General features: G+C 34.1%; 1 protein-coding gene across 1 annotated transcript in view; it reads left to right on the forward strand.

Annotated features, from left to right (window-relative positions):
- Window positions 1-2,977: 2,977 nt before the first annotated feature.
- LOC139494685 (histone-lysine N-methyltransferase PRDM9-like) overlaps window positions 2,978-26,640 on the forward strand; it is a 34,755-nt gene continuing 11,092 nt past the window's right edge. The window contains exons 1-10 of the mRNA XM_071282856.1: window positions 2,978-3,083; window positions 6,582-6,629; window positions 7,180-7,354; window positions 11,149-11,265; window positions 12,945-13,058; window positions 13,572-13,645; window positions 19,154-19,271; window positions 20,888-20,961; window positions 21,489-21,683; window positions 22,896-23,166. Coding sequence (XP_071138957.1) covers window positions 6,615-6,629; window positions 7,180-7,354; window positions 11,149-11,265; window positions 12,945-13,058; window positions 13,572-13,645; window positions 19,154-19,271; window positions 20,888-20,961; window positions 21,489-21,683; window positions 22,896-23,166 — 1,153 coding nt within the window. The 5' untranslated portion in view covers window positions 2,978-3,083; window positions 6,582-6,614. The remainder of the gene's footprint in view (window positions 3,084-6,581; window positions 6,630-7,179; window positions 7,355-11,148; window positions 11,266-12,944; window positions 13,059-13,571; window positions 13,646-19,153; window positions 19,272-20,887; window positions 20,962-21,488; window positions 21,684-22,895; window positions 23,167-26,640) is intronic.

Raw genomic sequence — 26,640 nt, forward strand, 5'->3', positions numbered from 1 at the left:
AAGTACAATTTTATGAGGGTCTGAATGGTATAGATTACTTTTACTGTAAGTCGCAGGAAAAATCATTTAAAATGTTAATTCCTATAAATACTCACTTTTGATGTGGGGAGGCAGGACCTTTTTCGGGACGTCGGGAACAGGTGTTTTTAAGCTCGGGATTTCGGGATTGACCCTTTCGGGATCCGGGATTTTTTTTTAATAGCGGGAAGTTGGGATTTATTTATTTTTTAAATTCGGGACCTCGGGGTTTCATGTTTTTAAGCCCGGGACTTCGGGATCAGGACCCCTCCGACACCCCTTCTTTTGATGGTACGAAGCTTCTGTCAAAGTTGGTAAAAATCCCGGATGGTTTATGAACCTAATAAATCACAGTTATAAAATCTTAAATTAAAAAATAACTGCAGACTGTATGTCATGATAACTGGAAGAAAACTAATTATAAAAAAGAAGATGTGGTATGCTTGCCAATGAGACAACCCTCCACAAGAGACCAAAATGACAAAGAAATAATTAACAACTATAGGTCACCGTACGGCCTTCAACAATTAGCAAAGCCCATACCGCATAGTCACCTATAAAAGGCCCCGAAAAGACAATGTAAAACAATTCAAACGAGAAAACTAACGGCCTTATTTAAATTTAAAAAGATGAACGAAAAACAAATATGTAATACATAAACAAACGACAACCACTGAATTACAGGTCCATTTATAAGTAATATACAGACAGGAAATATTTTTTTACTTGTAGATACCAGCTTTTAATCATATCAAGCAAGCTTCTGTCTAAGTATGGTACAAATTTAGGATACGGTTAAACAAAGTTATATAAATTGTAAAACCACGCGGAGTGAATATTATGTTATCTGACAGTAAAATTAAGTCCATTTAAGTAAAATATGGATAAACAGGATTTTTTAAACTTACTTCTGCATACTAGCTTTTGATCATAAACAAGTTTTTGTCCAGTTTGGTAGAAATCCAGAGGGGTTGAAGACAGTTATTTTATTTAAAAAAACTTGCAAAAACTTTAACCACAGAGTACATATTTGTGAACGCCGCCGACGAGATGTAGGATCGTTATGTCTCGATTTTGCGACAAAAGTCGCAGGCTCGACAAAAATGTAGTAAAAGGAAATTGATAACCAAAACTAAGTTATTTTATTTGCTCTCTTTCTGGTACAAATTAATATTGATAATCGACGTATAATTTGACAAAAACATGTAAATTTTCAGTAATTTCTAAACCGAAAATTTATTAACACTTCCATCGTGGCAGAACAAAACTAAAATAATTTGCATTTACTGATTTGTCACCAATCGAAACCATGCTGCATGCTGATCCATAATCACTGAGCATTAACTCCGAAATGGACTCGGGGGAGGGGGGTGGGGGTCGTTTGTTTGTGTTTCACATTTGTTTTTTGTTCATTTTTATATAAAAATTGAAAATTGGGCCTTTAGTTTTCTCTTTTGAATTGTGTTATATTGTCATTTCAGGACCTTTTATAGCTGACTATGCGGTATGGACTTTGCTCATTGTTGAAGACTGTACGGTGACCTATACAGTTATTAGGCACTAGTTATTAATGTATGTGTCATTTTTTTCTATTGTGGAGAGTTGCCTCATTGGCAATCATACCACATCTTCATTTTTAAATCTTCTTTTGTTACAGAAAACCATCAACGTATAGACTATATAGATTATATTACTCGTCTAAACATCAGCCAAACAATGTAAGATATGCATTTTTTTGTTCTTCCCTCGCCGGGATTCGAACTCATATGCTACTGATCGAAATATCGTGACGCTATATATATATCACGGGGGGGGGGGTAACTTCCTATTATTGGGTATACGGGGATGTGCCAAAAATATGGGTCATAATTTTGAGTATTTTTTATATAAAAATGACCCTCCTTTTTAATGACATCCTATATTAAAATGCATTTACGTTTGATAACTGTATATTGATTTTGGGTATGATCTACATATCAAACATAAATATGCTATTGAGAATCTAACATTATAAAACAAATGTGCACCAAACGATGTCAATTCATATATAAAAACTTAAGGGTAGCAGGTATATTTATGAATTATGAGTGATGATGAGTTAGTGCTTATATAAGCATGGGTCATATTTTAAATATTGTATATGATAAGTATAGGTCATTCTTTCTTAAATATATATATAACTATAGGTACTGAATTTCAGTGAATGTTATATTAAAATGGGTACGTTTTTTGAGGCAAAAATGGCACACCCCTACCAAAAAATATCGAAGCCACCCCCCCCCCCCCCCCCCCGTGATATATATACTTGTATGATAAGCAGGGGCGGATCCAGCCATTTTAAAAAAGGGGGGTTCCCAACCCAGGGTAAAGGGGGGAGGGGTTCAAACTATATGCTCCCATTCAAATGCATTGATCGGCCAAAAAAAGGGGGACCCCCCCCTGGATCCGCCACTGATAAGTCCTGATAAGTATTCACATTGTTAACTTCAATCAGGGACTTTCTATACTATATACGATCATATACGGGATTTAGTATAGAAAGTCGATCCCTGCTTCAATTTTATATCTGTAGTAGATTGCACTTTTTGATCATGCCAATTAAAATTCTAGACCATTATCAGATGACAGGATTAAACTGACCTTAAGATTGAAGCTGACCAATCGTTCTAGCCCGCGCCGTCCCGGCATTACTGAAACTTTTTTTTAAATAAAAGATGACATAACAAAAACAAGTTTCCTTTTAATAGATTAAAGACCAGTCAGTTAAAATTATGATTTTCATTCGAAAACGGGTCTTCCATTTAAAATTGTTATCGTCATGTCAAGCTGAAATGTGAGCGGGTTTTGATGACATTCTTTTAGCAATACCTAAATGTTTCGCGGGAAATTGTTTCCCGCGAATACTGGTTCCTTGTAATATGACTTGTGCCTTAGCTGATTGTATTTTTTTAAAAAAGTACCAGTAAGTACTGTCGTCTGCTGCTGCTGAAGAAGATGGTTCAAATCATGAATGTTTTGATCTAATCACTGACAGTTTGCGTAGAAAATATCAGTTGAATATTAATGTATGACATCTGCAAAATCACGTTTTCTGTATCTAACAGGTTACAAGGGGAAAATAGATATAGATAGATGAAAAATCCAACATTGTCCAACTCGGCAACTGCACATCGCAATCTTTTTTGTGACTTATTAGCTTTGCACAATTTGATTTGTAGGGCCTTTGTTTACTATGGGAAGATCGGTTATTGTTGATGACTAAAGTATATTCTTTATTGGTCAAGTTGCTCTATAAGTTAATAAAACAGGAAAACCTTATACGGCACCAACGGCAGAGGCGACCTAGACCCCCCCCTTTTTGTTGAAAAAAAATGTTGATTATTTAGAACATCATTGAATCATGACTGGCTACCACTTAGACAGTTATTGAAATTTCTACAAAACAATCAACATTAATTATCTAAAGCTATCTGATTTTTTCACCAAAACCCGTACATTTTTATTTTATACCTCAACAAATCTAATCATCCTCTTAAAATTAATTTATATTTTATAAATAAATATACATTATCTAACTATTTATCTTTTTTTATGTATGAATGTTGCCACAGAAAGTGAAAATAAACAGATTCAGACAAAAAACAAAAAAACAGAGTCATTCCATTTCAGTCGCAAGAAATGATATGTGCTATCTTAATTTAAAACCCTTTCTTCTTGAAAGTAAAATAATCTCCAGATTTTGATAAACTTATGGCAATTGGAAAATGAAATGGAATTACTCGGAACGAAAATACATGCCTATTTCAAATTCAGAAATTATTGTGTTAATTTGTTATTGTAGTAGTAGTACTGGGCCTGATCTAGTCCAAATAATTATGACGTCTGGCAAGGCTATTTAAATTTTTTCTAAGTAGCCTTCCTAGGCCTGATCCTGGTTTTAGTTTGACACAACTGGTCTTTGAACTTTCTTGTTTCTACTTGGTACTGTAGTTTCACTAGGTATTTTCACATTGTATATTTGAGGATTCCGATACTGGTTTACTGTTTTGTTAGATTCCCATATCCCGCTTACACTATGTATGTAAGCAAATCTCATTTTCTTGTAAATTCCTGTTTCCTGCCAAGACTTCATTTCCCGTTTTCACGGCACAATAATTTGACTTTCACATTACACACTAACAAAAAAATCGGCAATCCCGTGTCACGCTTAGGCCACAATGAGACCCACTATTCACCTTATCACTATTTGTCCGCCATTACTGGATATCACACAGGTTCCCGTAAAATTTTGACGTCATAAAACAAAATATCTGACGCTACAATGGAAAAGTGATGCATAACATTTCAGTTCATGCATTTTTCATGCACTAACTTTGTCTGTATCTCTAAATGATGGAAAAGATACAGCAGTCTGAAAAGGAATATACTGTTCCAGTGAATGAACACAAAAAAAAATGCAGCAGCAGCAGCCATTTTTATGTTATGCATCATTTATGGGCTTTTTTTGTTTTCTGGTCTGTTCCTCTGTTTGTTCGTTTGTTTGTCTGTCTGTCTTGCGTCAGGTTTTTGTTCATGCTAGTAACTAGTTTTTGATAAACATGATAAAGTTAAAATTCCAATCAACTTAAAAATTAGTACACAAGTTCCCTATGAGGCCTAAATTAAAATATTGTTTGTTTGCCCTTTTCCGACCCTATGTTTTGAAACAGGGTAGGTAGGTAGGTAAAATATTTTATTTTTTTCCCCAAAAAAATAATTTGGCTCGGTATATTATTTGTCATGGGTAGGCAGGTAGGTATAATATTTTATTTTATAGATACAAACTCTGCATAATGTCATTTGTGTCCGTTTTGTTTTTGCAAATAAGTTTTCTGGGACCATTAGTTTAAAAAAAAAATATCACATAGAATGTGAAGCTAATTCATATGCACTACTATTTTGTTTTCAAATATCAAAATATAGAGCTGTGCCGCATATCTTCAACGTTTATATGCCTGGAACTTTGAAGAGTTTGAACTTGCACTTATATTCTGTACTACGTACCTTGTATGCTTACCTTAAGATTTTCTGTAAAAGATAACTTTGTACTGATAAGATATGTCCGGACAGACATACATTACTAGTAGAAAAGCCCCTAGAGTGTTAAAAACATCGTGTGTGCCTTTGTTTCCAATAAAAATGCTACAAGACTTAAAACTCTGACAATTGTCACGTATTTTACATCGCATTTATAAATGATCTGTATGGACAACTTGGCGATTTTACTGCCAGATATTCTCCACTTTACATGGTTTTGTCACTTTTGATGCATATCAGATATAAATAATACACCTTATCGCTATTTGTCCGCCATTACCAGGTTCCCGTAAAATTTTGACATCATAAAACAAAATATCTGATGCTACAATGGAAAAGTGATTGTTGTATGCGTCAAAAGGTCAAGCGGCCGATTAGGCTAATAGCGATAAGGTGTATATAGCAGCATCGTTAACATAATCATCCTGATCTGCGGATCACAAAAGGCCATGCATCCCTACATAGAATACAACGTCCGTTTACATATTAGTTTGTACACACGTGGATAATTTTGTATCAAACGAACTTTTTTGTAAATAAACCCTGCTCTTTAAGTATAAAGGTACAGAGTAGCGTACGTCATATCATGATTTCAGGAAGCGTTCACATGCTGAACATCGATTTCAAACAAATGTTTTGAAACTTCAAATGCAAGTGTTCATGTCAAACGCTCAGGTGATTCCAAACGGACTTGACCTTATACGTTAAATTGAAAACCCGAGAATTCCGGATAAAATAGTTTTGAGCGGGAAATATAAATATAAGATTTTTGGTAGGAACGAAAAAATTAAATAAAATAAAATCTTGCTGGTAAATACAAATAAAAGATTTTCAGGCGCAACGAATTTATAGGGTCGGTCGGTAAAGGGCAAACAATCAATATTTTAATTTAAGCCTGATATGATCTTTTATTTTTAATGCCAAATTAGAGATTTTACCCCAATTTCACAGTCCCCTGAACATAGAAAATGATAATGTCGATGGGGCATCAGTGTACAATGGACACATTCTTGTTTTGTGTATGACTGAAAGGGGTAATGTAAAGACTTACTTTACAATGTCTTAGTTACCTGTTCCATTTCACATATTATCTTTCTTTTTCTTCTGTAGGATAGCAAGTGGTTCAACAATGTTAAAATAAAATCACAAATTTAAAATTGCTGGAAAATATAACATCTTCATGTAAGGCCCTCTTTCATTGGAAAACCACAATATTTAGACCGGCTCATATAAATTTGCTTTTGAATAATTGTGATAAATCTGATACATGAGTATTCTATTGCTTTAAATACATGATATATTAAATACTAGGACACTGAAGAAGTACAAAAATGTAATGCTTTGCAATATTTTATTTTTCAATGTTGATAGTTGAAAATTTTCAATTTTAATATCAAAACTTAACATGCAAATTTGACTATTTATGTAAATTATGGTATGTTGTTAAAACTATATTCTTTGTATTTTGTCTTTATTTCATATCAAAGATTTATTGAGGAAAGAGGAGAGAACTGTGAATTATGAAGAAAAACTTTGTGAGTACCAGTATTTTACATGTTTAAAAATATGTGAATTTGCAATCAATTTATAAACAAACCACTTAACATCTTCATGCTTTTAGACATGTTATATATGATTGAGTAGTCAAACCATAATAATTTAAGTATCCATACTTTGATCAATTGTGAGGTTAGAAAATTAACTATCATGACTACAGCATGTATAGTGTACATGCAGTTTATAGGTAAACTACAGACTGATGTACATGTATTTATGAAAAAAAATGATACCTATTAATACATGTATGACAATTTTAAAATCTCATATCTCCTTATCATAAAAATTATTAATCAACACAAGTTTTAAAATAAAACACATGCCAATTTATATATGAATTAATCTGACAAGTCAACTAGACAGAAAACTTAAATTTTTTGTGCTCAATCCAGTATGTTAATTGGTTGATTTCTGAGTGAGTACAAAATGTTCTTTTAAATATTATGACCTTGGGCTTGGAAGTTTGAGTAAAATACAAAGCCTTAACTATAATTTGAAGTTTAAGTTGCTATTTTGTACTTCTTTTAGGAGATACCAAAACTTGCCAATATGGAGCAAAGCGATTTTCGGAAATTTGAAGAGGATGCAAGATCAGGGGATATTGAGCAATACTTTACCAAGACCCAGATGGCCAGTTTATCTGATTATGAGAAGTTGAGATACAGAAATATGAAAAAGAATTATGAAATGATGGTTAAAATGGGTATGCTTGGTTATAACTCAAACTACAGTGTATTTCAAAATAATTCTGTGGGGGGAGGGGGCATAGTGCTTATGCTGAGACTTTTGATTAGCATTAAAAGGGGGGGTGGGGGGTATACTGCATTGATCAATATGATCAGATCATTTTGCTGGGCTAGAAAAATAGGGCCATTTCAGTTAATTTCTGACAGGTGGGGACGGATGGGGAGAATTTTTTTTAAAGGTATTGATGATCAGAAAAAAACATTGCGAAAACTACCTATGACATTCAAGTTTGCTTTTTTAGCTCACCTGGCCCGAAGGGCCAAGTGAGCTTTTCTCATCACTTGGCGTCCGTCGTCTGTCGTCGTCCGGCGTTAACTTTTACAAAAATCTTCTCCTCTGAAACTACTGGGCCAAATTTAACCAAACTTGGCCACAATCATCATTGAGGTATCTAGTTTGAAAATTGTGTCCGGTGACCTTGCCAACCAACCAAGATGGCCGCCATGGCTAAAAATAGAACATAGGGGTAAAATGCAGTTTTTGGCTTATAACTCAAAAACCAAGGCATTTAGAGCAAATCTGACATGGTAAAATTGTTTATCAGGTTAAGATCTATCTGCCTTGAAATTTTCAGATGAATCTGACATTCCGTTGTTAGGTTGCTGCCCCTGAATCAGTAATTTTAAGGAAATTTTGCTGTTTTTGGTTATTATCTTGAATATTATTATAGATAGAGAAAAACTGTAAACAGCAAAAATGTTCAGCAAAGTAAGATCTACAAATAAGTCAACATGACCAAAATGGTCAGTTGACCACTGTAGGAGTTATTGCCCTTTATAGTCAATTTTTAACCATTTTACGTAAATCTTAGTTATCTTTTAGAAAAATCTTCTCCTCTGAAACTACTGGGCCAAATTAATTGAAACTTGGCCACAATCATCTTTGGGGTATCTAGTATAAAAATTGTGTCCGGTAACTTGGCCAACCAACCAAGATGGCGGCCATGGCTAAAAATAGAACATGGGAGTAAAATGCAGTTTTTGGCTTATAACCCAAAAAACAAAGCATTAAGAGCAAATCTGACAGAGTTGAAATTGTTGATCAGGTCAAGATCTATCTGCCCAGGAATTTTCAGATGAATTGGATCATCGGTTGTTAGGTTGCTGCCCCTAAATTGGTAATTTTGAGGAAATTTTGCTGTTTTTTTGTTATTATCTTGAATATTATTATAGATAGAGATAAACTGTAAACAGCAATAATGTACAGTAAAGTAAGAACTAAAAATGAGTCAACATGACCAAAATAGTCAATTGACCCCCTGAGGAGTTATTGCCCTTCATAGTCATTTTTTAACAATTTTCACAAAATTTGTAGATTTTCACTAACATTTTCCACAGAAACTACTGTTATAGATAGAGATAATTGTAAGCAGCAAAAATGTTTAGTAAAGTAAGATCTTCAAACACATCACCATCACCAAAACACAATTTTGTCATGAATTCATTTGTGTACAATGTTTAATATTAACATAGACCAAGGTGAGCGACACAGGCTCTTTAGAGCCTCTAGTTTAGATCACCTGGCCCTTTCTCATCACTTTGCGTCCGTCGTCCGGCGTTAGCTTTTACAAAAATCTTCTCCTCTGAAACTACTGGGCCAAATCAAACCAAACTTGGCCACAATCATCATTGGGGTATCTAGTTTAAAAATGTGTGGCGTGATACGTCAACCAACCAAGATGGCCGCCACGGCTAAAAATAGAAGATAGGGGTAAAATGCAGTTTTTGGCTTATAACTCAAAAACCAAAGCATTTTGAGGAAATCTGACATGGAATAAAAATGTTTATCAGGTCTAAATCTATCTGCCCTGAAATTTTCAGATGAATCAGTCAATCGGTTGTTGGGTTGCTGCCCCTGAATTGGTAATTTTGAGGAAATTTTGCTGTTTTTGGTTATTATCTTGAATATTATTATAGATAGAGATAAACTGTAAACAGCAATAATGTTCAGCAAAGTAAGATCTACAAATAAGTCAACAAGACCAAAAGTGTTAAGTGACCCATTTAGGAGTTATTGCCCTTTATAGTAAATTTTTAACAATTTTTCGTAAATTAGAGTAATCTTTTACAAAAATCTTCTCCTCTGAAACTACTGGGCCAAATTAATCCAAACTTGGCCACAATCATCTTTGGGGTATCTAGTTCAAAAAATGTGTTGCGTGACTTGGTCAACCAACCAAGATGGCCGCCAAGGCTAAAAATAGAAGATAGGGGTAAAATGCAGTTTTTGGCTTATAACTCAAAAACCAAAGCATTTTGAGGAAATCTGACATGGGGGTAAAAATGTTTATCAGGTCAAGATCTATCTGCCCTGAAATTTTCAGTTGAATCAGTCAACCCGTTGTTGGGTTGCTGCCCCTGAATTGGTAATTTTGAGGAAATTTTGCTGTTTTTGGTTATTATCTTGAATATTTTTATAGATAGAGATAAACTATAAACATCAATAAAGTTCAGCAAAGTTAGATTCACAAATAAGTCAACATGACCGAAATGGTCAGTTGACCCCTTTAGGAGTTATTGCCCTTTATAGTCAATTTTTAACCATTTTTCATAAATCTAAGTAATCTTTTACAAAAATCTCCACTGAAACTACTAGGCCACAATCATCTTTGGGGTATCTAGTTTGAAAAATGTGTCTGATGACCTGGCCATTCAACCAAGATGGCCGCTATGGCTTAAAATAGAACATAGGGGTAAAATGCAGTTTTTGGCTTATAACTATGAAACCAAAGCATTTAGAGCAAATCTGACAAGAAGTTAAATTGTAAATCAATTCAATATCTATCTGCCCTGAATTTTTCAGATGAATTGGACAACTGGTTGTTGGGTTGCTGCCCTCCAATTGGTAATTTTTAAAGAAATTTTGCCGTTTTTGGTTATCTTGAATACTATTATAGATAGCGATAAACTGTAAACAGCAATAATGTTCAGCAAAGTAAGATCTACAAATAAGTCAACATGACCTAAATGGTCAAGTGACCCCTTAAGGAGTTATTGCCCTTTATAGTCAATTTTTAACAATTTCCATTAATTTGGTAAATTTATGTAAATTTTTACCAAATATAGTTCTCTGTTACTAATGGGCAAAGTTCATTATAGATATAATTGTAAGAAGCAAAATCGTTCAGTAAAGTAAGAACTTCAAACACATCACCATCACCAAAATACAATTTTGTCATGAATCCATTTGTGTCCTTTGTTTAATATGCACATAGACCAAGGTGAGCGACACAGGCTCTTTAGAGCCTCTAGTTTCGTTTCATTTTTCTCAGGAACTACATTACAAGGATCTTTGAAATTTGGTTTCAGCATTCATATATGTCAGCTATACCTGTGTAATGCGTTTTCAGATTCATCACTCAACAACCTTACTTCAAGTATTTGGGCGGGGATTCACTTGTTAAACCATGAATAAAGTTTCTAATTCACTAGGCTAGCAGTTTATCCAACAGGACTTGTAAAATTTTGCTTCCAATAAGTCCTGGGCTAGAGAACGTATACAGTTTTGAATAATAATCTGAGTTCACTAAATTTTAATGCTAAAAAGTATGAAATAATTAAGCCTATTCTTAGTTGTTTAGCTTTGAACGAGATGTTCTAGATTGTCCATAATTACAAAATGGATATTTTCTGTTTATCAGTTTCAGTTTTAATTGGCATAGATTATCTGTGTCCCATAAATATTTTGTTATTAATAAGATTTACAAGAGAATTCTTTTCATTTTAGATGTTTTATTTATATGTTTGATAGGTCTGCCTGCACAGAAGCCAGAGTTTATGAAGAAACAAATTAAAAACCCATCAACCAAACAAACTGACTTCGCTTCCGAAGAAGAATGGAAACCAAGCTCATCCAAACAGAATATAGGTTTGTCTACAAATAGACAATAATAGTGCATTGACTTGACATATCAACGATATAAGGATGAGGCTTAGAAACGGGGAAATGCGAGGCTGTGCCGAGCTATTTCCCAGTTTCGGGCAGAATCCTTATATGGTTGATATGTCAAGTCAATGCACTATTATTGTATTTATACTGCAATCTTAAAAAAAACATTTCCAATTGTTGTTTAATGCGTTAAGGTTATTTATTTGATTTAAATATTGGGGGAAATACCCTTTAAAAAGGCCTCACATCATGCTTGCGGAGAAATATACAACACAATAAAATTTACATTTACCTGTTGAAACCAACACTCGATGGTGAACGAAATCGTTGGGAGTATGGACTTAAACATCAACCATAAGCATAAAAAATAATAATTTATAGGTTGCAAACAAAAAATATAACAAATTAAATATGTTTTTCCAATAATTGCAAAAGAAACAATGTTGAGTCGTTCCACGCATCGTTGTATGCATTTGAAACAAGAACAGGTTGAAGAGGTCGTATGAATAATTCAATATTATTTCAGCAATTTCTATTTAAATATTCATGAGGAAAAGTGATATCGGGTCAGTGACTGTATATGACATAGAAATATACAGTCAACGCATTTTGACTGCTCAAATAGAACGATTGCAGTATAAGTGTAAATAACTATACATTGGTTTAAACCATCAAAGTTGTGGTTAATTTGAGTACTTTGTGACACTACTGTTATGTCAATAATCAAAACTTATTTTAAAACATTTAAAAAATTTTATATAAATTAACCCTTTCACTGATTGCTGCCCAGACACTCTGAAGCTACTCTGAGACGATGGCTTAACTGGCTACTATTACTCAAGTGGGAGATCTTCATAATAAATGTCAATAAAAACTTGTTTGTAATTATTTGTGTCTTTATTTCATCATGTTCATTCACTAACACCATGTTCACAGTTTTGTTCATGTTTTGATAATTTTTTCTTCATTAAATATTCAAATTTTCGATCAGCATTATCTGGGTAAAATTCTCAAAATTCTGCCTTTTGACCCAAAAACGTAATTTTTTAACCTAAAACGGCAAATTTAGAAAAATTTAATGAGACTACAAATTCCGTACAAATTCCTTACACTGGACGATGTCCATTCCAAGTGTTTTGTACATAAATCAACATTTTATGTTAAAAAAGTATACTAGTTTGACTTCAATTCTTCCAATCCTTTCAAAAAAAAATGTTCCCTCATTTCAAAGTCTCGTAAATGCCTTAAATTTCCTCTGATTTTGACTTGGTTTTCAACAAAAAGAAATGCCATGTTTACGCTTTCATCCGGGTATTCAACAAAGAAAGATAACTCGTGTTTGCACTGTTTTGAGCGGGAAATATAAGAGGTTTTCCGATCCCGGTAAAATGGGACTCATCGTCAGCTGTCTGAAGCTTCAATCCTGGTAAACCGGGACTCATCGACGAAAGGGTTAAACAGGATTTTTCTCAATTTCGTATAAATTAAAATCACATTTTTGTCTAAAATGACAAAATTCCATTAATAAATGCACTCAATAGTTTCCAAATTTACAGTATTATACTGTGTTGAGAAAGGAAATTATTAGTTAAAAATTTCAAAGGAAAATATTGGAAAAAACCAATAATCAGTCTTATTTTATATGAATTATATTGTAGCCCAGAAACCTACATTTATGCAGAGGTCAAAGAAGAAACGGAGAGTCAAACATACAGATGATTCAGATTCAGATGAAGAATGGAGACCAAGTTCAGAAAAAGCAAAGAAATCAAGTTTGTTTAGTAGACTTATTTCAGAAAAGCAAAGAAATCAAGTTTGTTTATTAGACTAAATAAAGATACATATGTTGGTCCTGTTTTCCAACCAACTTAGACTGAATATCATGTCTTTCAACAATCAAAAATAAGTCCCTGTTTGTTATAATTAATCAAATAAATCAACTAAATCACGATACCATTATCCTAAATATTAAATGTTTACAACCTCCCTTTCAAGAGATAAAATTTCATCTACGAAATATATTTTCTCAATATACACTACAAATAACGTTGGATAACCTTTTAATGAGACAAAACTGCAAATTATATTTGTCCTTATTGTCTGCATGTGGATAAAATATCATAAGGAAATTTCTTTTGCATATTATTTCATAGATGGGGATAAGATTTCATGAAACAAAGTCATGAAATATTGTCTTGTATTTTCTTATTTAATGTGATTGACAAGATTTGGCTGTATATTTTAAAGTGAAATATTTTTTTATATTTTTTATATTTTTTTTCCAGCAAATCCACCAGTATTTAAATTGTTGAAGAAAACTAGGAAAGCAAAGTCTGAAAGGATAGAACAGACATGTGCAGTAGGTATTATGGATTGCTGTGACTGTCCTTGCACATATTATATTACCAAAAATAGGTTTGGCCTTAATTTATAATACAAATAGATTATCATGTATATTTTTGATCTTACCGCATGTTTTATATGTGCTTTGTAATTTTTAATAGACTATATATTTATACCTAGATACTGTGGATTCATTATGAATATTTGTTGGATACTGGCAAACCACAAAATTTAATGATCGATGAAATTCAAATTTTCTATAGGGTTGCATGCAGTCTTTGCCAAAACAACTAAATTAAATATCCACACAAAGGACAAGTTTTCTTGAAACCACATAAATTAATACCCACGAAAATAAATGAATCCACAGTGTATGAATAAAATTAACTCAATTTTCCACAATTTGACATTCTTGTCCCACCTGCAATAAAAATCACAGAATATGTCCATTGTCCTTGACCTCATTTTCATTGTTCAGCAGATTTTTTTGTGGTGAAATACTCCATATAAGTAATGAAACACTTTCCTGGAGTACATGCATGTATGTCCGACTGTTTTTGTTCTTCTTTGACCTAATTTTTTATGGTTCATCTGTCAATTATAAGTTTTCATGTGTATGTCAGTTTATCTGCAGATGTTATATTTACGCAATAGGTCAAATTAATCTATTTATGTAAGAATTTCATTTATATGAACATTTTAAAATTGAGAATGGAAATGGGGAATTGTGTCTAGTTGGTTCACATGACTTTTACCTCATTGTTATGATTCATTGGTCAAAGTTAAGCTTAGGTAATTAGATTTAGTTGTTTTGAGATTCCTTTTAAAAGCAGGCAGCTATCATAGAATCAGTAATCCACGTAGATTGAGAAAACTTCAAATTTTTGAGTATATTAAATTTTGTAGTTTTGCCAAAGACCACATACAGGTCCGAAAAAAGTGTATTTCTTGAACTTTTAAATCCATGGTTAACCTATACTCATGAAAAACACTAAAATTGTCTTATTACTGTAATAGGCCAAGTTTACTATGTAACATTTGGTCAATGTCCAAGTTGTTCTCACCTGGCCCGAAGCTTTTCCCATCACTTGGCATCAGTCGTCAGTCGTTGTCTTCATCCGTCGTCATTAACTTTTACAAAAATCTTCTCCTCTGAAACTACTGGGCCAAATTAAACCAAACTTGGCCACAATCGTCTTTGGGGTACCTAGTTTTTTAAAAATGTGTGGCGTGACCTGGTCAATCAACCAAGATGGATGCCACAGCTAAAAATAGAACATAGGGGTAAAATGCAGTTTTTGGCTTATAACTCAAAAACAAAAGCATTTTGAGGAAATCTGACATGGGATAAAAATGTTTATCAGGTCAAGATCTATCTGCCCTGAAATTTTCAGTTGAATCAGTCAACCCGTTGTTGGGTTGCTGTTCCTGAATTGGTAATTTTGAGGAAATTTTGCTGTTTTTGGTTATCTTAAATATTATTATAGATAGAGATAAACTGTAAACATCAATAATTTTCAGCAAAGTTAGATTTACAAATAAGTCAACATGACCGAAATGGTCAGTTGACCCCTTTAGGAGTTATTGCCCTTTATAGTCAATTTTTAACCATTTTTCATAAATCTTAATAATCTTTTACAAAAATCTCCACTGAAACTACTAGGCCACAATCATCTTTGGGGTATCTAGTTTGAAAAATGTGTCCGATGACCTGGCCATTCAACCAAGATGGCCGCCACGGCTAAAAATAGAACATACGGGTATAATGTAGATTTTGGCTTATAACTATGAAACCAAAGCATTTAGAGCAAATCTGACAAGGAGTTAAATTGTTAATCAAGTCAATATCTATCTGCCCTGAATTTTTCAGATGAATTGGACAACTGGTTGTTGGGTTGCTGCCCTCCAATTGGTAATTTTTTAAGAAATTTTGCCGTTTTTGGTTATCTTGAATACTATTATAGATAGCGATAAACTGTAAACAGCAATAATGTTCAGCAAAGTAAGATCTACAAATAAGTCAACATGACCTAAATGGTCAATTGACCCCTTAACCCTTTCGCCGATGAGTCCCGGTTTACCAGGATTCACGCTTCAGACTGCTGACGACGAGTCCCGTTTTACCGGGATCGGAATACATCTTTTATATTTCCCGCTCAAACAGTGCAAACATGAGTTATCTTTCTTTGATGAATAACCCGGATGAAAGTGTAAACATGACACTTCAGTTTGTTGAAAACCGTGTCAAAATCAGAGGAAATTTACGGAATTTACGAGAATTTGAAATGAGGGAACAATTTTTTGGAAAGAATATGGAAGAATTGAAGCCAAACTAGTATACTTTTTTGACGTAAAATGTCGTTTTATGTTCAAAACACTTGGAATGGACATCGTTCAGTGTGAGGAATTTGTACAGCCTCATAATTTTTTTCAAAATTTTGCCATTTTGGGTTAAAAAAATTACGATTTGGGGTAAATAAGCAGAATTTTGAGAATTTCACTGAAATAATGCCGAAAAATTGAAAATTTGAATATTTTATGAGGAAAAATTATCAAAACATAAAAAAACCTGTGAACTTGGTGTTAGTGAATGAAATAAATAAACAAATAACCACAAACAAGTTTTTATTGACATTTATTATGAAGATCTCCCACTTGAGTAAAAGTAGCCAGGGAAGCCATCGTCTCAGAGTAGCTTCTGTCTGGGCAGCAATCGGTGAAAGGGTTAAGGAGTTATTGCCCTTTATAGTCAATTTTTTACAATTTTCATTAATTTGGTAAATTTATGTAAATTTTTACCAAATATAGTTCTCTGTTACTAATGGGCAAAGTTCATTATAGATATAATTGTAAGAAGCAAAATCGTTCAATAAAGTAAGAACTTCAAACACATCACCATCACCAAAATACAATTTTGTCATGAATCCATTTGTGTCCTTTGTTTAATATGCACATAGACCAAGGTGAGCGACACAGGCTCTTTAGAGCCTCTAGTTGTTATTATCTTGAATATTATTATAGATAGAGATAAACTGTATACAGCAATAACGTTCAGCAAAATAAGGTCTACAAATAAGTTTACATGACCATAATAGTCAATTGACCCCTTAAGGAGTTATTGCTCTTTATAGTTAATTTTTAACATTTTTCATAAATTTTTGTAAATTTTTAGAAAATATTTTCCACTGTAATTACTGGGCCAAGTTCATTATAGATAGAGATAATTGTAGCAACAAGAATGTTCAGTAAAGTAAGATCACTATCACCAAAACACAATTATGTCATGAATTTATCCATGTCCTTTGTTTAATATGCACAAGACCAAGGTGAGCGACACAGGCTCTTTAGAGCCTCTAGTTTTTTCATAAACTCTGTTTGTTTTTCTAAAGTCCTAGATCAGGGGTTAAAAAATTTTGTTACAGCTAACTAGCCCAGGACCTATTGGCAGCAGGATTTTACTAGCCCTGTTGGAAGAACTGCTAGTCCACCAAAACTGACCTGCTAGCCCTAGTATGCCTTAAAAATCAAGAGTTTGCTGCATAATACAAAGTGGGTGTCCTTTGTTCTGAAGGAGGCATTATACACTGTATTTGATAATTTTTGTTGATCTGTTATTTATTCTTTTGGTGCTTATCCTAACTTAGTTGTTCCCACATTCAAAGCAGACTTTTTATTGGCATGCTTGGGGCAACTAACGGCAATATTCACAGAGCATTGTCTGTTTTTTTTTCATTAGCAACAGCCAACCTTGCCAGGGGAATCACTGTGTCCCAGTTCGGCCAACTTTTCAGGAAGTGAATGCGTGATTTTTTGGCCAAATTGTAAAGATCAAAGAGAAAAAACAATAGATCAAAGGAAAATGCCGGCAAATAAGTATGAACATGTGCGAGTCCTGGACACTATTATTTTTTTCCGCGGCTTTTCCCTGTCGTATTTAGCATTTTTGTGGGATGAATTTTCAGCCTCGTTACTCCTTTCATCTACCGTTTTTCGTTTTGAAACTGACGAAGTTCCTGGGGTTCTCGCACTAAAATTTTAAGAAATATTTTGTGGCATGGTTTCGTGCTCAAGAGCTGTGCAACAAGACAGGTCAATACCAATCAATACATCATACCCCCAAATACCGTTAATTTAAAATCTCGGCACGATAAGCAATGTACAATACCCCAAGCCATGGTATAAGAAATCGATATTTAAAGTACGAGAATTGCAATCAACACATGATACCAGGCCACCCAAACATGCCAGAGCAGAGATGCAAACAGTTTTTTTTTCCTGTCAGACAATGGGGCCTACAGGGTACCAAGTTTTGCCAGACCCATCAAATTTCTGCCAGACCCATATTTTCACTCAAAAATCAAATGAAATTATGCTATTGAACAAACTTTAATTTTGATTTTGTTGATATTATTATTATTTTAAAATAACCTGTGATTCATAACAATTGTAGTTTATTGAATAATACATTACATAATATTGATCTGATTAAAAGTTATTCTTCACAAGAGTACTTGGAAACAAGATAGTCATTGGTAGTTTCATTCTGTTCAAATTCAAAATCTGACTCATAGTCGTACAAAGACCGCTTTATAGCTTTATCAACTTGAATAGGTGACTGGTTTGGTCTTTTACCGGGTTTCGACCCACTTACAAATTTTATCGGCCATGACATATTTCCTGAACTTATCAACTATGCTTAATAGACCTCCTTCCTAGAGAGCGAATTTCTAAAACAAAAAACATGACGGAAGTACGGAGAATTGTTCGGGGCGAGATGGACAAGGTACAAAAGACTATTACTGGGCGGAAATACTGGTTCCCGGAGTTAGAAAATGCGGGGGAACAGGACATATACTTTTATTAAAGATGATCGCAATTTTATAAACAAAATACTCTGCCGGGGCCGACGGGGATTTCAGTTTTGCGACCCAAGCGGACTTAAATATTGCCGGCCATCAGGTCCTGCACAGCTACGAGTTTTGCCGGACCTGCATAAATTCTGCCCCTTAGGTCCGACGGGTCCGACGATTAGTTGCATCTCTGCAGAGTTATTTGTTCTTGTTTTAAAATATGTACAACAGGACCTGTACAAACCAGTTCAAATTCTTGGAATCCCGGATGACTTAATTGAATCGAAATGGCTAACATAGAATAGTGATGAAGGGATTTTTCACTTTCTATTTTGGAAACGTCAAGACTTTTTTTGTTACTAGTCCGTCGGGCATATCGGATTACACATTTTAATTGCCCAAAGCGTAAATGATCTAGTCCCGGGCGTCGGGCTAGTGGATTTTTTAACCCCTGTAGATTATTGAGGACCGTGTCAAAAGGATGGATAACGAAGTACATATAGATATAGGAAGATGTTGTATGAGTGCCAATGAGACAACACTCCATCCATACAATTTGCATTCATTAAGCATGTAGAGCCATTGGTTGGTTGTATCCAGAAGACAGGGGGAAAAAGTCTGCTCATTTATTAATATAGATTCTCTAAACCACTAAAAAAAGTTTTCTCTTTTAGGAAGAAAAGTCCAGGAAAAAAGATGAAGAAAACAAAGAAGTACACAGATATCCACAGAGACAGCTACCTAGAACTAACTACATGTATTTAGAAGTACCTGATGATGATGAATTCATTTGTAAGTAGACTTCAATGGGTCAATTTTTCGAGGACCTCTTTGGCCCAACGGTCTAAGTAGTTACTACTGTAATCACTAACCAGTCTACACTGAGGTTGTAAAATGAATCTCCCTTGCGCAGGTTGGATCAAATCCAATCTTAATTGACAAGGATTTGTCAGTTTTCCTATCAAAGGTCTGTGGTTTTCTCTCTGCACTTAATTAGCCTCCCTCCACCATTAAAAACTGGCCGCCACAAAATAGCCTAAAAGCTGTGCTTAAAAGTGGCTTTAAAACACAAAAAAATCAAAATCAAATCATAGGGTCAGTGTTTCAAGTACTATTAATGGTTTTGATTGTCCATTTGTTTTTTTCATTTTTAGCTCACCTGGCCCGAAGGGCCAAGTGAGCTTTTCCCATCACTTTGCGTCCTCCGTCGTCGGTCATCCGTCGTCGTTAACTTTTACAAAAATCTTCTCCTGAAACTACTGGGCCAAATTAAACCAAACTTGGCCACAATCATCATTGGGGTATTTAGTTTATAAATGTGTGGCGTGACCCGTCCAACCAACCAAGATGGCCGCCATGGCTAAAAATAGAACATAGGGGTAAAATGCAGTTTTTGGCTTATAACTCAAAAACCAAAGCATTTAGAGCAAATCTGACATGGGTTAAATTGTTTATCAGGTCAAGATCTATCTGCCCTGCAATTTTCAGATGAATCGGACAACCCATTGTTGGGTTGCTGCCCCTGAATTGGTAATTTTAAGGAAATTTTTCTGTTTTTGGTTATTATCTTGAATATTATTATAGATAGAGATTAACTGTAAAACAGCAATAATGTTCAGCAAAGTAAGATTTACAAATAAGTCAACATGACTGAAATGGTCAGTTGACCCCTTTAGGAGTTATTGCCCTTTATAGTCAATTTTGAACCATTTTTCGTAAATCTTAGTTAACTTTTACAAAAATCTTCTCTGAAACTACTGGGCCAAGTTCATTATAGATAGAGATAATTGTAAGCAGCAAGAATGTTCAGTAAAGTAAGATTTACAAACACATCACCATCACCAAAACACAATTTTGTCATGAGTCTATCTGTGTCCTTTGTTTAATATTCACATAGACCAAGGTGAGCGACACAGGCTCTTTAGAGCCTCTAGTTAATTATATTCCCAAAATAAAACGTATTTGAGACCCAGTACATGTGAACTTTCTCTCTCCTTATATTCTTTCAACTGATATTATTCAAATAGACCTGCTTCAACTTGATATATTGGTTCAGAAGGAAATTTGAAGAAAAAAACCCATCAGGTTTACAACAGATGGTTACACTATACTTTGACCTATATTACTTTATAAATTGTGACTTGGATGGAGAGTTGTCTCATTGGCACTCATACCAAGATAATAAACTTCTGATCTAATGTTTTAACTCCTGACCAAAATTGCCCACATGTATGGAAACCACACATAATTTGAAATTTTATTCTTTCTTAATGCTAAGGCAAATGACACCACACAAATTAAATTAAATGCCTCCCATCCCATCAATTTGGAACCAAACCATAGTACAATTACACAGCAAAGAAATTTCAATACACTATTACTATATATAATATCAATTCTTGTTGCAGATTGTGAAGATTGTGAGAGAGAATATGAAGGAGACTGTCCTGTTCACCCTTGTATTCATATATATGATTCTAAGGTAGTATAAAATGTTTAAGATTTTTGGGTTGAAAATTTGCTATTTTGGGTCTAAAAGTTGAATTTTAAGAATTTCATCTAGTTTGATGTTTAAAATTGGCAAATCAGATTTCTTTTCTGACAAAAAAAAATTATCAAAACATCAACAAAACTGCATCCATGGTGTTAGTGAATAAAATAAAGTCAAAAATATCTAGAGACAAGTTTTGAATATGAAGATCTTCCACTTATGTCACAATAGCTAGTACGCAATCCTCTCAAGGGTATCTTCTGTCAGGGTGGCTATTGATGAAAGTCTTAATGAATTTAAATAATTTTTCTAAATACAAAAATATTTTTTCTTTGTTTTATGTAGGTATAATGTTTGAAACAATTTTAACAGTGAAATGCATAACCATTCTTAAATACATGTAATATAACTCAAAGCTCTTGATAAATTGTTTCATGTTTCAAGCATGGATACTTAAAAGAGCAAGAAAAAAATTCAAGAATAATTTTTAATGACAATATTTTCTCCGATTAATTAAGAGCACAACTAAAAGTGAAGAAAGGGCAATGGAAACAATACCAGAGGGACTGTCAGTCAGAGAATCTACAATACCCATCGCTGGACTTGGTGTGTTTGCAGACCAAACTTTTCAACAGAGAAGTAGATTTGGACCATATGAAGGAGAAGTAACTACTGATCCAGATAAGGCCCACTCCACAGGTTATGCTTGGCAGGTTTGTTATGTTTTTCAATAGAGATTGTTTTAACCCTTACCTTGCAGGGGCTGTAATAATACGGCTGCACCCAGAGCACCGTTATTTGGCATACATTTGGAGGTCATCAACATAATGCCATTTAATTCGAAGTGTATGCATGTTTCCTCGATCTTACACTATTGATTGTCATGGTTCTCACTTTTAATGTTCATTCTGAGCTTAAATACAAACTTCAAAAATTTGAAATCAGACAAAATTGCTTTTTCTTGAGGGGTGGGCAAACCTTCTAGGTCTTAAACATGGAGTTATGAGGACTGAAACCTTGACAAATAGTGCAAACCTGCATATAACAACTGATCATGTTTATTCTCAATAAATGTCAAGAAAACAACTACTTCCGGTTGCAAGTCCAGCTAAAGTTCAAAAACGGAAAAAAAATAGGATTTTTTAAAAATTTTGTGCGAATTACCTTCTTTAGAATGTACCAAGTTCAGTTTCACTCCGACCTAACAACTGTTGTGATAAATGTATTCTCTGGGGTCCACTGTACATGTAAACTACAGTTGAATGCATCTATAAGTATTCCTCAGACTTCCAGGTAGAGAAAAAGAATGAAAAAACGTCAAAATTGACACTTTTTTGCGCATGACTACAATATTTGTGACAAATTCAAGCACTCCTTTCCAGCCTCCCCACTCTGACCACCCACCCTGTGATCCCCTATCTTAAATTTAATGCAATCAATATGCATCAGCATCAAGGTACAGCTCATTTACATATAATTTGCATATTTTTGCAAATACTTGAAATTTAGACAATTTATTAAACATTAAATTCAGCATGGTAAGGGTTTAGTTTATCTGTCTTTATATCCTGCCTAGGACATTTCCTATATGTATGTCTAGTCATCATCCATTAGTCCGTCTGTACAGTAATCCTGTTAAAGTTTTAGTCAGGTGGTTTTATAGAGTAATGGTTTTTGGTAGTGTGAATTTTGCAGTCATATCAACTTTAAACTTCATACACATTTTAGTTATGAACTTGTATAATTAAAATAAATGCCATATATGGTTTTTTTTCAAGAATTCTGGCCAAAGAGTAATCTGACAGGAAAAAAATACCTCCATGTAATTCTTTGGAAATATGTTGGTAGATAAAAACAAATAGAATTGATTGTATTGTAAGGCCTGTAGTAATGGTGGCCATTTTGAATTTCTATATTTATTTCAGATCAATTCTGATGGAACCACCAGACATTATATAGATGCTAATAACAAAACCAAGTCTAACTGGATGAGATATGTTAACTGTGCAAGAAACGAAGATGAACAAAACCTGATAGCATACCAATATAAAGGACAAATATTTTATAGAAGTTTCAAAGAGATAGTCAAGGGAGCAGAATTACTGGTATGGTATGGACAAGACTATGGAAAGGATCTTGGTATTGACAGAGTGGATATAAAATCCTTACTGAAGCCAAGATACATCAATGGAGAAGGTAGGCATTGTACATATAGGGTAGTAGAGTAATGATGTAGCTTAAGGGAGTTCGCTTCTCAGTATCAAAATAGTTAACGTTCGCTTCTCAGTATCAAAATAGTTAACTTTTCAAAACACTAGCATAAATTGATAGGGGCTTAATAAAGGAATCTAAAGAGCAAAAAAAATATATAGGTCACCCTGCTTGTTTTCGAGATATTAGCCTTTGAAATTTTGGTGGGAAAATGTTCTCTCTTGACTTTTCATAGCTTTATCATTGACAAGTTTAATCCTCAAAAACTATTAAAAAATAATTAAAATTTTGTAAGACTTTAACAGACAGCTTATCATTAAACATGTAAAAGAAAAATGAAAAGAAAATGAGGGTCACTAGGTAAAATTTGTAAAGGCGTTCAAATGGATAAAACCAGAGGATTTCGAAAATCTGACCAAAATTCCAAAACGTGACAAGCGAGCTTCCTTAACTGGCCAGGACTAGTCTATAGGAGGAACCTTTGCAATTTAACAGAGTTCATGTGCAATCATTAGAGCCATTCTGTTGAAATGTATTGTGGAAGGGAAGTTTAATTAAATGTTGGACTTGGGTCTTTTTAGCTCACCTGGCCCAAAGGGCCAAGTGAACTTTTTTCATCACTTGGCGTCCTGCGTCGTTAACTTTTATTAAAATCTTCTCCTCTGAAACTACTGGGCCAAATTAAACTAAACTTGGCTACAATCATCATTTGGGTATCTAGTTTGAAAAATGTGTGGCGTGACCCGGCCAACCAACCAAGATGGCCACCATTACTAAAAATAGAACATAGGGGTAAAATGCAGTTTTTGGCTTATAACTCAAAAACCAAAGCATTTAGAGCAAATCTGAAGTGGGGTTGAATTGTTTATCAGGTTCTAGATCTATCTGCCCTGAAATTTTCAGATGAATCCGACAACCCATTGTTTGGCTGCTGCCCCTGAATTGGTAATTTTAGGGAAAGTTTTTGGTTATCTTAAATATTATTATAGATAGAGATAAACTGTAAACAGCAATAATGTTCAGCAAAGTAAGATTTACAAATAAGGCAACATGACCAAAATGGTCAGTTGACCCCTTTAGGAGTTATTGCCCTCTATAGTCAATTTTTATCCATTTTTAGCTCACCTGGCCCGAAGGGCCAAGTGAGCTTTTCTCATCACTTGGCGTCTGTTGTCCGTCTTCGTCCTGCGTCCGGCGTTAACTTTTACAAAAATCTTCTCCTCTGAAACTGCTGGGCCAAATTTGACCAAACTTAGCCACAATCATCATTGTGGTATCTAGTTTTAAAAATGTGTCCTGTGACCCGGTCAACCAACCAAGATGGCCACCATGGCTAAAAATAGAATGTAGGGGTAAAATGCGGTTTTTGGCTTATAACTCAAAAAGCAAAGCATTTAGAGCAAATCTGACGAGGTTAAATTGTCCATCAGGTCAAGATCTATCTGCCCTGAAATTTTCAGATAAATCGGACAATCCGTTGTTGGGTTGCTGCCCCTGAATTGGTAATTGTATGGAAATTTTACTGTTTTGGTTTATTATCTTGAATATTATTATAGATAGAGATAAACTGTAAACAGCAATAATGTTCAGCAAAGTAAGATTTACAAATAAGTCAACATGACTGAAATGGTCAGTTGACCCCTTTAGGAGTTATTGCCCTTTATAGTCAATTTTTAACCATTTTTCGTAAATCTTAGTAATCTTTTACAAAAATCTTCTCCTCTGAAACTACTGTGCAAAATTAATCAAAACTTGGCCACAATCTTCATTGTGGTATTTAGTTAAATAAACGTGTCCGGTGACCCGGCCAACCAACCAAGATGGCCGCCATGGCTAAAAATAGAACATAGGGGTAAAATGCAGTTTTTGGCGTATAACTCAAAAACCAAAGCATTTAAAGCAAATCTAACGGAGTAAAATTGTTCATCAGGTCAAGATCTATCTGCCCTTAAATTTTCAGATGAATTGGACAACCTGTTGATGGGTTGCTGCCCCTGAATTGGTAATTTTATGGAAATTTTACTGTTTTGGGGTTATTATCTTGAATATTATTATAGATAGAGATAAACTGTAAACAGCAATAATGTTCAACAAAGTAAGATTTACAAATAAGTCAACACGACTGAAATGGTCAGTTGACCCCTTTAGGAGTTATTGCCCTTTATAGTCAATTTTTAACCATTTTTCGTAAATCTTAGTAATCTTTTACAAAAATCTTCTCCTCTGAAACTACTGGGCCAAATTAATCCATACTTGGCAACACTCATTTTTGGGGTATTTAGTTTAAAAAATATGTCCGGTGACCCGGCCATCCAACCAAGATGGTCACCACGGCTAAAAATAGAACATAGGGGTAAAATGCAGTTTTTGGCTTATAACTCAAAAACCAAAGCATTTAGAGCAAATCTGACGAGGTTAAATTGTCCATCAGGTCAAGATCTATCTGCCCTGAAATTTTCAGATAAATCGGACAATCCGTTGTTGGGTTGCTGCCCCTGAATTGGTAATTGTATGGAAATTTTACTGTTTTGGTTTATTATCTTGAATATTATTATAGATAGAGATAAACTGTAAACAGCAATAATGTTCAGCAAAGTAAGATTTACAAATAAGTCAACATGACTGAAATGGTCAGTTGACCCCTTTAGGAGTTATTGCCCTTTATAGTCAATTTTTAACCATTTTTCGTAAATCTTAGTAATCTTTTACAAAAATCTTCTCCTCTGAAACTACTGTGCAAAATTAATCAAAACTTGGCCACAATCTTCATTGTGGTATTTAGTTAAAAAAAACGTGTCCGGTGACCCGGCCAACCAACCAAGATGGCCGCCATGGCTAAAAATAGAACATAGGGGTAAAATGCAGTTTTTGGCGTATAACTCAAAAACCAAAGCATTTAAAGCAAATCTAACGGAGTAAAATTGTTCATCAGGTCAAGATCTATCTGCCCTTAAATTTTCAGATGAATTGGACAACCTGTTGATGGGTTGCTGCCCCTGAATTGGTAATTTTATGGAAATTTTACTGTTTTGGGGTTATTATCTTGAATATTATTATAGATAGAGATAAACTGTAAACAGCAATAATGTTCAACAAAGTAAGATTTACAAATAAGTCAACATGACCGAAATGGTCAGTTGACCCCTTTAGGAGTTATTGCCCTTTATAGTCAATTTTTAACCATTTTTCATAAATCTTAGTAATCTTTTACAAAAAATCTTCTCCTCTGAAACTACTGGGCCAAATTAATCCATACTTGGCCACACTCATTTTATGGGTATTTAGTTTTAAAAATGTGTCCGGTGACCCGGCCATCCAACCAAGATGGTCGCCACGGCTAAAAATAGAACATAGGGGTAAAATGCAGTTTTTGGCTTATAACTCAAAAAACCAAAGCATTTAAAGCAAATCTGACATGGGGTAAAATTGTTTATCAGGTCAAGATCTATCTGCTCTGAA

The sequence above is a fragment of the Mytilus edulis genome, chromosome 11 (genome assembly GCF_963676685.1).
Source record: "Mytilus edulis chromosome 11, xbMytEdul2.2, whole genome shotgun sequence".
NCBI classification, from domain to species: Eukaryota; Metazoa; Mollusca; class Bivalvia; order Mytilida; family Mytilidae; genus Mytilus; species Mytilus edulis.